The sequence below is a fragment of the Coffea eugenioides genome, chromosome 9 (assembly GCF_003713205.1).
Source record: "Coffea eugenioides isolate CCC68of chromosome 9, Ceug_1.0, whole genome shotgun sequence".
Taxonomy (NCBI): domain Eukaryota; kingdom Viridiplantae; phylum Streptophyta; class Magnoliopsida; order Gentianales; family Rubiaceae; genus Coffea; species Coffea eugenioides.
The window spans coordinates 32132802-32145379 of record NC_040043.1 but is presented as its reverse complement, the minus strand read 5'-3'; the positions used below and the strand labels follow the sequence as shown (position 1 = coordinate 32145379).

The window sequence follows — 12578 nt, the reverse complement described above, 5'->3', positions numbered from 1 at the left end:
TAGTGGGGCCTTTGTTTTCCAATTTTTCTTTTCATTTTTTTTCGTCTGCTTGCTGCATATATGATGCTTGTATTGGTTTGGCTTCAGATCTTGGAGTAAAAGTATAGAGATTTGATTTAATTGTTTTTTACTGCAATTTCTGATCTTGCTTCATAGAAGTTATTTTGTTATTTTTGATTGGTTATTGAATGATTGAAGGTCTATCTATCATCTAAGAGTGATCGTAAGTTAAATTTATATGCCATCTGTATTAAAACTTATAATATTGATTCTTGTAACCGCATGTACAAGTTCATGTGGAAATGGAGTTTCCTTCATTATTGAATTCACTTCCTTAAAGTTCACGTTTTGCTAAATTTTGGATTTGATCTACATCCCTTCTTTCCGTTTTTTATTGCAACACTTCACTATATACTAATAGTTATTGTGTTTAGTTGAATTTTAATGCAAAATTTTTCAATTTTTTGAATTTTGACATAGAAAATGATATAACATGTTTTTATTTTTGGCTACAATCAGGGAGCTTTGATGGAGGGATTAATTAGTACACAATTGAACCCAATTCACACCTATTCTACACACGAAAGTTATGTTTTTTCTCCTACATTTTCTCTGAGGATAAAGACAATTGCCTTTGGTAATAAATTTGTGGCAATGAGAAATCTTAAATCACATACTTCAATCAATGCTTCGGTTCAGCTATTGGAAGTCCCAAAAGAGGGTCGGTTCAACAAAGCATTGCCATCAAAAGGTAATTTTCAAGATCTGAGAAAAACTTTATTTCTTGTATGCAATGTATAAAATATGATGACAAATTACATTTAATAGTAGGGGTGTGCAAAATTGAAAAATTCCAATTTACCGACCGAATTCGAATTAAATTCGAAATTTCGAATTTGGTAATTCGGAATGGAAATCGGAATATCCGATTTCGAATTGTTCGAATTCGATAATGAGATTTTTCAAATCGAAAATTCTGATTTCGAATTCACAATTCGAAATTGAATTCGGAATTCCTATTTCGATTTCAAATCTGTTTTTCATATATATATATATAATATAACATTTATATTATAATAATAATTTTTATATTCATGAATTCGGTGAAATCGTAATTTACCAAATTTCGAATTCGAATTCGAAATTGGTGAATTCGAAATCGAAATCGGTCGAAAATTCTAATACCAAAATTTTGAAAAATTCTGATTTCAAAGTTCCGAATTATCGATTTCGATTTTGATTCACACCCCTATTTAATAGTATGTACGAATGAGGACAGTTTTAAGTGGTGATATGTCTAATTGATGCATCTTTTAAATTTATAAGAAATCCTTGAGGTGTGGTGCAATGCTGATGTTGTATGCTTTGACGTGGATAGTACAGTATGCCTAGATGAGGGCATTGATGAACATGCTGAGTTCTGCGGAGCTGGCAAGGCTGTTGTAGAATGGACTACTAGGTGATATGTCTTCGATAAACACTTATTTAGATATGCAAAGAATTAAATGTTTGATCTAATTATGTGCTCATTACTAGGGCAATGAGTGGTTCTATTCCTTTTGAGGATGCCTTGGCTGCAAGATTCTCTGTTTAATCCTTCAATAGCACAAGTCCAAGATTTCCTTAAAAAGAGACCTCCAAGGTAAGAAACTGTATTCAGTAGTGAGAAATTTATGCTAGAATTGCTACAGTTCTTTTGACAGTTAATGAGGCCTATATACATCATCTACTATTTTTAACAATTCAATGTAAGCTCCATATGCTTTGGACATCATCACGTGTGGAGAAGTGAAATACAAATATAAACCTCCAAAAAAAAGACACTCTGCTTGTTTTATCTCTCAATCTTGTGCACAGTCAATCAGTTTTTATCATTACTGCAGTGCAATTTTCAAAACTAAAATGGTGAAGTTTAGTTGTGAATGACTTGACTACAACCATGTAAAGTTGCACCTTGTAGTTGTTTCAATTTGGATTACGATTATGAGTTACACATATCTTTGGCATGCAAAATTTGCATTTTAACAAGATCTAATATTAGGATGTCCATATCAGACCTTTCAGAATGCCTGCCATCTTGAAGGTGTGCTCTTCTGATTGCACACAAAACCCTGATTCAAGTGAAATAATTAAGAAACAATTAGTTTTATGCAACTACTCTATTTGGACAATGCATGATCATATTTTACTGTCTTTTGAGTGTTTGCATCTAACGTTGCTTTGTATATAATATGCAGTATGTATTGTTATATAGCATGGAACTTTACACGAAACTAAACCATTTAGTGTTTTTCAAGCCATAGTTGATCTGTATTTTCCAAGTAATGAAAATGTCTGGGTTAATTGATTTACTTGGTTTGCAGAATTTCTCGTGGGATTGATGAATTAGTCAAGAAGATGAAGGCTAGAAACACTGATGTTTATATTATCTCTGGAGGATTTCGCCGAATGATCAATGTATATGCTTCTCTCTGAGTGGCCTTTGATATATCTTTTCTTCTTCACATCCAGATAACAATTGAGGCTAGGAGTTCTTGGATCAATTGACCATTGTGTCTAGATGCCCATTAGCATACTATAGTCATTATTGATGTTGATTAAAGTATTCTCTGAATTGATGGTTCAAATATTGGCTAAAAAATTGAGGCTCAGTAATCTGATTTTTATGCTGCACTGCCTCCAAGTTGATACTTTTCCTGCATCAATATTACCTGTTTTAATAGTTCCTTACTTTGAATCCCCAAAAGAATCGCACATGTTTCATATGGAAGCATCCTTTGTGCTTGAAACTGTCAAAATTCTAATTGCTGCAGTTTAACAGCCTGTTGCATCAATTCTTGGAATTCCTGTTGATGGTGCAACTGATCTTGAGGCAAAAAAGTGTTCATCTTGTCTAGTTTGATGATCACTTCATCTACAGAATACAACTAACCTAAGGGAAAAAAATCAAGTAAATCCCAACGAGAGCTATTTCTACTAATGGGACTTTGCAAAGGCAACAGATTTTGGCCCATTAAAGTCTAGAAAAAGAGTTTTTGAAAAATTTGGAGTCATCACTCGATATTGAATTTAGATGCACCTGCTTAAGTGAAGAGGCACATCAAGTATCAGTAGGAAAATAAATTTCAGATATCTTTGTCGCGCCTCATTTTCAAATAAAAAGATAAAAATATAACAGTTCATTGTTTAAAATGATTTTTGGGTTGTTTCAAAATTAAAATATGAAAATAAAAAGAAAAAGAGCCTAAAATGGAACTTTGCAAAGGCGACAGATTTGAGCCCATTAAAGTCTAGAAAAAGGGTTTTTGAAAATTTTGAGGTCGCCACTCGGTATTGAATTTAGGTGCACCGAGTCATCTTTAAAAAAAAGATAATTTTTATTTTGAAAAAAACACATTAAAACCCTTTAACTAGACAACTCCAAGCCTTTTGAAATTTCAAAATCAAAGAAATGTGTTCAGAAGCTACATTTGGGAAGGGGAGATGTTGAAGTTTTACCTCAAGCACCGCCCTAGACCTAACAAACTAGTTGCGAGTTTAACTTTATTCTCCTAAGTATAAGGCCAAAGTTGAGTTAATCTATTATTAAACACATAACATGTAAGTAATTAATATCTAAACACATAAAACATGCATAAACAATAAAGTGAAATAATCAAAAAGATTAATTCCGAGGATTCCATTGGAAAGGCCTAGAAGCAACGCGCTCACGGTCCGCACAATCTAATTCCATAATAATAGCAAAAATGAAAAGTAATTAAGTGAAGAGAAAAGAAAAGAAAAGGAATACAAAATTACATGCACCTACGCCTTACATCACTTTTAAAAAGAGAAAATAAAATAAATTAGAACTTAACTCGACAAATTGAAGCATTAATTAACCAATAATCACCTAATCTAATCCTGAGGACCTAATTGAAAGAACCTAAAATAAGTTTTGGTGTAAAATTATAAAAGCTAGAAAATTTTAAGGACTAATACTGCAATTTCAAAAATTAATAATCTTATCCTTCTCCACCGAACAGAGCCGGATTGCTGCGTTTTCATCTTCATTTCCGTCAATATTTGTCAGACTCTGGCAACATTGGACCACTACCACTTATTTCCCGAACATCAAAACAGACTCTATACACTACCCTTTGGATTGCATTTTCCATGAAAAAATTACTGTAGCGATTTGATGTACACGAGGGAAAAAGATAGTAGGGAAATGTGATCACGAAAAATGACGTAATTTTCTAGCAGAAAATGGCAATCCAAACAGAGCTTCATGCTTCGTTAACTAGACAAACCAAACTTGAATGACCCTTTATGTTTGATAACATTTAAACTTGAAAAAAACTCGTTCAAACTCGATTTGACAAATAAACAAGCAAGTTTGAACAAAATTTCGAGCTCCTTAAAATAATCAAACAAGTGTAAACACTAGGGTGACAAACTCATTTGATTACTCTCGTCTACACTCCTACTACTGTAGGTCGGTGAGGTCTGCTCACGGCGAAATCTCAGACAGTGAAATCCCAAACTCCGACCAGCTTTGGACTGGTGGAATCATCCTCTCCAAATTCAGGAAATTCATACCTTTAGCTCAAATTTTCACTTAAGCATTTCCAGAAACAGATTATAGACATAACAGAAGTTGAACATTTTCTAATATATCAGGAACTAATCCAGCCCGTATTTTGGCAGGAAAATAAGATTTAGTCCAACCCCAGTCACAAGAAATTCAGATCTCAAAAAATACCAACTTCATAAATTTAAGAGCAAGAAGACACATAACGTAGCATTTTCACAAAACAACATGGTAGAAGCAAAGAGAGTTGAGGAATTTTTACAGTGCGTTCAAGCAGATTCCTGTTACATCTGAAAGAAATGATGCCAGCTGGAATCATAGTGCCAGGAGTTGTTAAGCCACATCAGACGGGTGGTTGAGTTAGTTACGCCATGTCAGCTATTTTGTTAGGTAGTTAGGAGCCGGAAATAGAAGGGGTGCGCAGGAAGGGAAAGTTTGGGCAGGAAGTCTGTTATGAAAATGGAAAGGTTACTGAATTAGAAGGCGGTTAGCTGAAGTAGTATAAAAGGAGCTATGGGGATGCGAGGAAGGGTAGTCAGAAGTATTTGTTCTCCCAATTGTATTCATTCCAATTCTCTGTTCTTTTCTCTGTAATAACATCTGCTCTCTCACTCGAGTTGTCTTCTCCAAATTGCAATTCCTGTTTGAGAGTATTTCCCAGTGATCTCACTATCCTCCGTATCAGTGGTATCAGAGCTGGGGACAGACCAGCTCGCATAACAATGGCGGAGGGTACTAGATCACAGGATAACCGAAGGTTAGAGGAGAGCGTCAAGGCCATGATGAAGGAGCAGAAGGAGCAGTTTGAGCAAGAGATGGCAGCTCTCAAGAATTTGGTACTGGAATTACATTCTCAAAGAGGACAATCTGCGAGGAACTCACCGTCGGAAATTGAGGTATCGCAGGGGAGGACTTACCAAGTTCATACGCGTTTTTCTCGACTGGAATTTCCTAGATTCCATGGGGAAGACTTCCAGGGATGGCTGTTCAAGATCGAGCAGTTCTTTGAGGTGGATGAGACACTAGTTCAGATGAGAGTAAAGATGGTTGCGATGAACTTGGAGGGGAAGGCTCTCCAATAGCATCAGATTTTCATGCGATCGCGTGTCACGAGAGATTTACCTGCTTGGGAAGAATATATCAAGGAGATGGCTTCCATATTCGGAGGATGTTTGTATGATGATCCAATGGGAGAGTTAAAGGCTTTGAAACAAGAAGGCTCAGTCCTGGAGTACCAAGAGCAGTTTGAAGAACTGCTAAATAGGGTAGAGCTCCCTGAAGATTATGCCACTAGCTGCTTTCTCTGTGGTTTGAAGACTGAGATACAGCTAGCTGTCAGGATGTTCATGCCTAAAACGCTGCAACATGCCAGGACCTTAGCTAATTGGAGGAGGCCAAAATTTTGACGCAGCAAAAGAGGGGAGTGGTCAAAACTGGTTTCTCCTTTGGCGGGGAGGATAGGTGGAGAAGAGAAAGAAACTCTGAAGGATTATGGAAGAAGGAGATCAGCCTTGATCGACCTTGGAGGAGAGAGGATAAGGCGTTGCTACCCACTCCTAGCCAGGAGAAGGGTGAAAAGGCTCCAGAAGGCTACACCAAGAGACCATTCAAAAGACTGACCTCTACTGAGATGGACGAAAAGCGGGCAAAAGGTCTTTGTTTCTGGTGTGATGAAAAATATGGAGTTGGCCACAGGTGTAAGAACAGACAGTTTTTTCGATTGGAGGTATGTGCAGAAGACGACTGTGAGGAACTGGAAGTAGAATCGAAGGGGGAGGGAGAAGCAGTACAGGGTAACTTAGCACACATTTCTTTAAATGCTATGACTCTTACTGCTGTCCCTAAGTTTAGGACAATGAGGGTGACTGGTCACGTAGGGAAGACCTCAGTAAATATTGTTATTAATTGTGAAAGCTCTCACAACTTTGTTCATCCAGATTTAATTAGCAAACTGGGGTTGAGGGTGCAAGAGGTACCATCTCTTGCAGTGGAGGTAGCGGACGGTAACAAAATCAACACTAACAGGTTGTGCCCTAACTTCACTTGGAAAATGCACAATCAAATGTTTAAGGTCGATGCCATGGTGTTGCCTGTGGGAGGTTGTGATTTAGTACTGGGGGTGCAGTGGCTGTCAACCTTGGGGGATATTAAGTGGAACTTTGGCGACCTGACAATGGAATTTCTGAAGGGGAAAAGGAAGATAGTGCTACGAGGGAAGGGTCAACAGGCCATTCAACTAGTGAAAAGAAGGACCATGCAGAGAATACTCCATAAGCCTGAGCAGATTGCTTCTGCGCAACTATGTTTTATTGTACCTGTACAGGCAGCATCAAATGAGCAAGCAGGCAGCTGTTGTAGTCTGGAGGGGAATTCTCAGGTAGCAGACTCTAGCTATGGTCCTGAAGCAAATGACCTGCATGAGTTGTTAACGAAGTTTGAGGACATTTTCAAAGAGCCTTCTGAGCTCCCTCCACACCGAAGTCATGACCACCAAATCATACTCAAGGAAGGGACAACACCAGTGAATGTGAGGCCTTACAGGTACCCTATTTTCCAAAAAAATGAAATTGAAAAACTGATTCAGGAAATGCTACAATTTGGAGTCATCAGGCACAGTACAAGCCCTTTCTCTTCCCCAGTAGTTTTGGTCAAGAAGAAGGATGGCACGTGGAGGATGTGTATTGACTATAGGGAGTTAAATGCAGCTACTGTGAAGGATAAGTTTCCCATACCAGTGGTTGAGGAGCTGATTGATGAGTTGTTTGGGTCGCATTTCTTCACTAAATTGGATCTCAGATCGGGTTATCATCAAATAAGAATGTGTACTGAGGATATTGCCAAAACTACCTTCAGGACTCATGAAGGGCATTATGAGTTTGTAGTAATGCCCTTTGGCCTGACCAATGCACCCTCCACTTTTCAAAGCTTGATGAATACTGTATTTAGGCCTTATCTGCGGAAGTTCATATTGGTTTTTTTTTATGATATTCTTGTGTTTAATTCAACATGGTCTGACCACATGAGACACCTGCAGCTCACTTTCGACACCTTAAGGCAACATAGTTTAAAGGTAAAACAAGTGCTCCTTTGCTCAAACACAGGTGGCTTATTTGGGACATGTAATATCAGGAGAGGGGGTACAGGCAGATCCTTAGAAGGTACGGGCTATTCAGCAATGGCCCCTACCCTCTAACCTGAAGGAATTAAGGGGGTTTTTGGGATTGGCAGGATACTACAGGAGGTTTATACGAGACTTTGGGAAATTGGCCAAACCTTTGACGGATTTGCTAAAAAAGAACAGCTTTGTGTGGACAGATCAGGCCACAGCAGCATTTTTAGCATTAAAAATGGCCATGAGTTCACCTCCCCTGCTGGCTCTACCTGACTTGTCCCAGACATTTGAAGTAGAGACGGATGCCTCAGGTGAGGGTATTGGAGCAATTCTGAGCCAGAAGGGAAGGCCCCTGGCTTACTATAGTCAGGCTCTGGCCACCAAGCATAAGGGTCTATCCGTGTATGAAAGGGAAATGCTAGCTATCGTGAGTGCAGTTCAAAGGTGGAGGCCTTATCTGTTGGGCAGGCACTTTGTTATTAGGACTGACCACCAGAGTCTTAAATACATGATTGAGCAGAGGGTATCTACACCTATGCAACAGAAATGGGTAGCTAAACTTATGGGGTACGAGCTTCACTACAAGAAGGGGGTTGATAATGTGGTGGCTGATGCATTATCCAGGCAGCCTCCTACCAATACAACAATATTAGCTCCCATTTCAGTCATTAGATCAGCATTGCTTACTGAGATTCAACAGAGTTGTAGTCAGGACCCCTTGTTGCAGGGCATTATCCAGCAGCTGCAGGACCCGACCCGTAGTGCTCAGCTGGTGCATTATTCTTATCAACATCAGCAACTGAGGAGGAAGGGGAAGTTGGTAGTAGGAAATGATCCTGCTTTAAGGAAGAAACTCATTCAGTTGTGGCACGACACCCCTATTGGAGGGCATTCAGGTGTGCAGGTGACCTACAAGAAACTTAAAGGGTTGGTGTATTGGAGGAACATGCAAAAGGATGTCGAACACTATGTGGCCTCTTGTGATGTGTGTCAGCGGCATAAGGGGGAGAATGTGGCATATCCAGGCCTGCAACAACCATTAGCCATTCCAGACCGTGTGTGGTCTGACATATCCATGGATTTTGTAGAAGGACTGCCTCAATCGCATGGGAAGGATACTGTACTTGTGGTGGTGGATCGGCTCAGCAAGTACGCTCATTTCATTGCACTCAAGCACCCCTACACTGCACTCTCAGTGGCACAGGCATTTTTGGATAACATCTATAGGCTCCATGGCCTCCCTAACACGATAGTTAGTGATAGGGACGCAACTTTCACCAGTCACTTTTGGAAGGAATTGTTTCATCTGTTGAAGGTACAGCTGTGTTTGTCGACTGCTTATCATCCTCAGTCAGATGGCCAGACCGAGGTTGTTAATCGCTGTTTGGAAAACTATCTGCGATGTATGAGTAGTGATCATCCCAAGCAATGGTGTTTTTGGTTACCACTGGCAGAGTTCTGGTACAATACAAACTTTCACTCGGCTATCCAGACCACACCATATGAGGTTGTCTATGGTCAACCACCTCCCTTACACATCCCTTACATGCCGAGCACCTCTTTTGTTGATAGTGTGGACAGGAGCCTGGCTGCAAGAGAGGCCACTCTACACTTGCTGAAACACAACTTGCAAAAAGCTCAACATCGCATGAAGCAGCAGGCTGACCATCACAGGTCCGAGAGGGTCTTTGAGCCAGGAGATTGGGTCTATGTTAAGCTCCAACCGTATAGGCAGCATTCACTCAGGAATCACTCTTGTCAGAAGCTGTCTCCACGGTATTTTGGTCCCTTCCAGGTTCTGGCCAAGGTTGGTTCAGTTGCCTACACACTCCAACTCCCTCCGAATGTCAAGATACATTCTACCTTTCATGTTTCCCTTCTGAAGAAACATGTAGGAGATCACCCTGTACAGCAACACATTCCTACCCGTGTCACTGATCAGGGTCATCTACTCATGGAGCCAATTGCTATTTTGGATAGAAGATTGGTACGCAGGGGGCGAACTGCTGCTACACAGGTCTTGGTGCAATGGAGCAACAGTTTTCCAGAGGACGCAACGTGGGAGTACTGGTTTGACCTTCACTAGCAATATCCTCATTTCAGTTCTTGAGGACAAGAACTGTTTAGGGAGGGGAGTATTGTTACATCTGAAAGAAATGATGCCAGCTAGAATCGTAGTGCCAGGAGTTGTTATGCCACATCAGACGGGTGGTTGAGTTAGTTACGCCATGTCAGCTGTTTTGTTAGGTAGTTAGGAGCCGGAAATAGAAGGGGTGCGCAGGAAGGGAAAGTTTGGGCAGGAAGTCTGTTATGAAAATGGAAAGGTTACTGAATTAGAAGGCGGTTAGCTGAAGTAGTATAAAAGGAGCTGTGGGGATGCGAGGAAGGGTAGTCAGCAGTATTTGTTCTCCCAATTGTATTCATTCCAATTCTCTGTTCTTTTCTCTGTAATAACATCTGCTCTCCCACTCGAGTTGTCTTCTCCAAATTGCAATTCCTGTTTGAGAGTATTTCCCAGTGATCTCACTATCCTCCGTATCAATTCCACGGTCGTGGTGGTGGTTGGGTTTGCAGCGACAATGACGGCGATGGCGGCAACTTCGTCCGCCCTCTGTCTTTTGCTCTTCTTTTCTTTTTTTTTTTATGTTTTCTTATCTTTTTCTCTCGGTTTTCTCGCTTGGTTTTTGGATGGGATCCGGTTTCGAAAAAGCTGTTAAGTTAAGAGAGAATATTTAGGAATACTAGTGAGACGGCCTGCGCGTTGCGCAGGATGACTAATATTTCCCGTGTTAATTATTTTTTGTTGTATGAGTTTATTAGTATATATCTCTGTTATTATTTAATTCATACGGATTATTAGGGAATTATAATTTTTGTTAAAAGTTAACTATTATGAAATATATAGAATGCATGGGAACAATTCTATATAGAATGCATAAGAATAAATTAGAAAATTGTATAAGGTTATTTTGCATTTGGATCAGGATAATTAGAAAATTGTAAAGTAAATGATTCCCAAAGAGTATTAATCATTATTAACACAAAAAATAGGGGATCCTAAAAATCAATTAAACACTTGAACCATAGAACTTGACATTGCTAAAAATTAATCACCACATGTCACAGTAATAAAACTCATTTTTTTAAGTTACTAAAGCCAACAATAGTTTATTAATTGTTTCCTCAATAATTGTGCATTTATAGAACACTTAACAATTTTATTCTATGTCAACCCAACAATATTTATTAATTATTTCCTCAATAATTGTGCATTTACAGAACATTTATCAATTTTATTTCATGTCACAGTAATAAAAGCCATTTTTAAAGTCACTAAAGCCAACAACAATTTATCAATTATTTCCTTGGTAATTTTGCATTTCCAGAACACGTCAAAAGCAAATAATTAACCACAAAAAATCAACTTTCATAAGTTTCACTTTTTATACCACCAATTATGAATTCAGTCAACATGTCCGATAAATACACCAAAACTATAGCAGCTGTTAAAAAATAAACAAATAATTGATGAAAATAGCCCTAACATCCAATAACAATTGCAGGATAACCGCTTGACAAAAAAATCACTGTGCATAGGGCAACTTTTCCTTTATATTGTTAGATATGTATATCTCTATTACTAACTAAGTTCAATAAATATAGGCCTATTTCTTTTTCCATTAATATTAGATCATTAATCCACAGTAAAAGACATGTATTATTACATTATTTTTCAAATTTAGAGTACTTTAATTTTCAAATGTAAGAAATAGTCTAATTAATGTTACATGTTTAAATAAATAATATACAAAGATTAGCACACAATATCGCTTTTCAATTTACAGCAATTTAGAGCCATTAGAGAAAAAAAATATGTTAAAAAATTTTATAATAATTATATATACACTAAACATGGATATATTAGTAAAATAACAAACTAATTATTCTTTTAAAAAGGAAATAGACTCATAATGTAGCACACATAGAAGACAAAAGTAAGCTCATGTTTATAGAATATATATATATAGAATGAAAAGTATAATAATAAAAATAAGGGAATTAAAATTTTTCCAATAATTATATAGACTAAATATGTATATATAGACTAATATATATCCTTCTAATTGTACTTTTGAAAAAGCTATAGAATTAGAAACCATTTTTAGTTGAAACATGGCATCTTAACCGATTTTGCTTACTTATATGATGACAATGTTGGGCTTGTTATTTTTTCCCTCGGGCTCAAGAATTACAGCATAATCGCTTGACCAAAATGGAGCTATTCATTATCCAATTCTCCCTTTTATATATTTAGATATATATATATATCTATTGGAGAGCCTGAGAGAGATTTTCTTCTTTTTTTTTTCCTTTTTTTCTGGTTTTCTTGGTGAGGCGGCCCGAGGTGGGTTGATATTGGAGAAGATTAAAGGGCATATGGCAGAGCTCTAAAACAAGGCTTGCAGCATTACTTACAATAGAAAGCGTATAGGTACAGCTCTCTTTTGTGAGTCCTAGCCCCTGTAGCACACAGAGCACAATAATACAGCTAACAAGCCTCAGCCAGAGCCAGACCTTTTTATTGAAATATAATGCCAAGAGCCATCTTAATAATTGTTGTATTTTTCTAGCAAAAGAGAATCAATGAAATAGCATCTGCAATTCTGACGCTTAACCGAATCTTCCTAAAGCCAGAGCCAGCCACATGTCAAAAGACCAAAATGCCACTTGACAATTGCCCTCAAAGTTGCCCAAAATTACGTGATAATCGCTCGACCAAAATTTCACTGTTCATTCTCCAACTCCCGCTTTTATATAGTTAGATATTTTGACAGTTTAAATGGCTAATGATCCGGGTGAAATTTTTCTTTCGGTTTTGTCTCTTGTTTTTTG

General features: G+C 38.0%; 1 protein-coding gene across 1 annotated transcript; it reads left to right on the top strand.

The window, feature by feature from the left end:
* Nucleotides 1–654: 654 nt before the first annotated feature.
* Nucleotides 655–2902, top strand: LOC113782433 (phosphoserine phosphatase, chloroplastic-like). Its single transcript, XM_027328323.1, has 4 exons — nucleotides 655–751; nucleotides 1327–1459; nucleotides 2364–2457; nucleotides 2822–2902. The coding sequence occupies exons 1-4, from the start codon at nucleotides 655–657 to the stop codon at nucleotides 2900–2902; spliced, it is 405 nt and encodes a 134-aa protein (XP_027184124.1).
* Nucleotides 2903–12578: the final 9676 nt, after the last annotated feature.

Coding starts and splice junctions, on each gene's coding strand:
- LOC113782433 (XM_027328323.1), top strand. CDS start 655: ATGAGAAATCTTAAATCACATACTTCAATCAATGCTTCGGTTCAGCTA. Junction 1,460..2,363: donor GTTGTAGAATGGACTACTAG/GTGATATGTCTT, acceptor CTTGGTTTGCAG/AATTTCTCGTGGGATTGATG. Junction 2,458..2,821: donor GATTTCGCCGAATGATCAAT/GTATATGCTTCT, acceptor GCAGTTTAACAG/CCTGTTGCATCAATTCTTGG.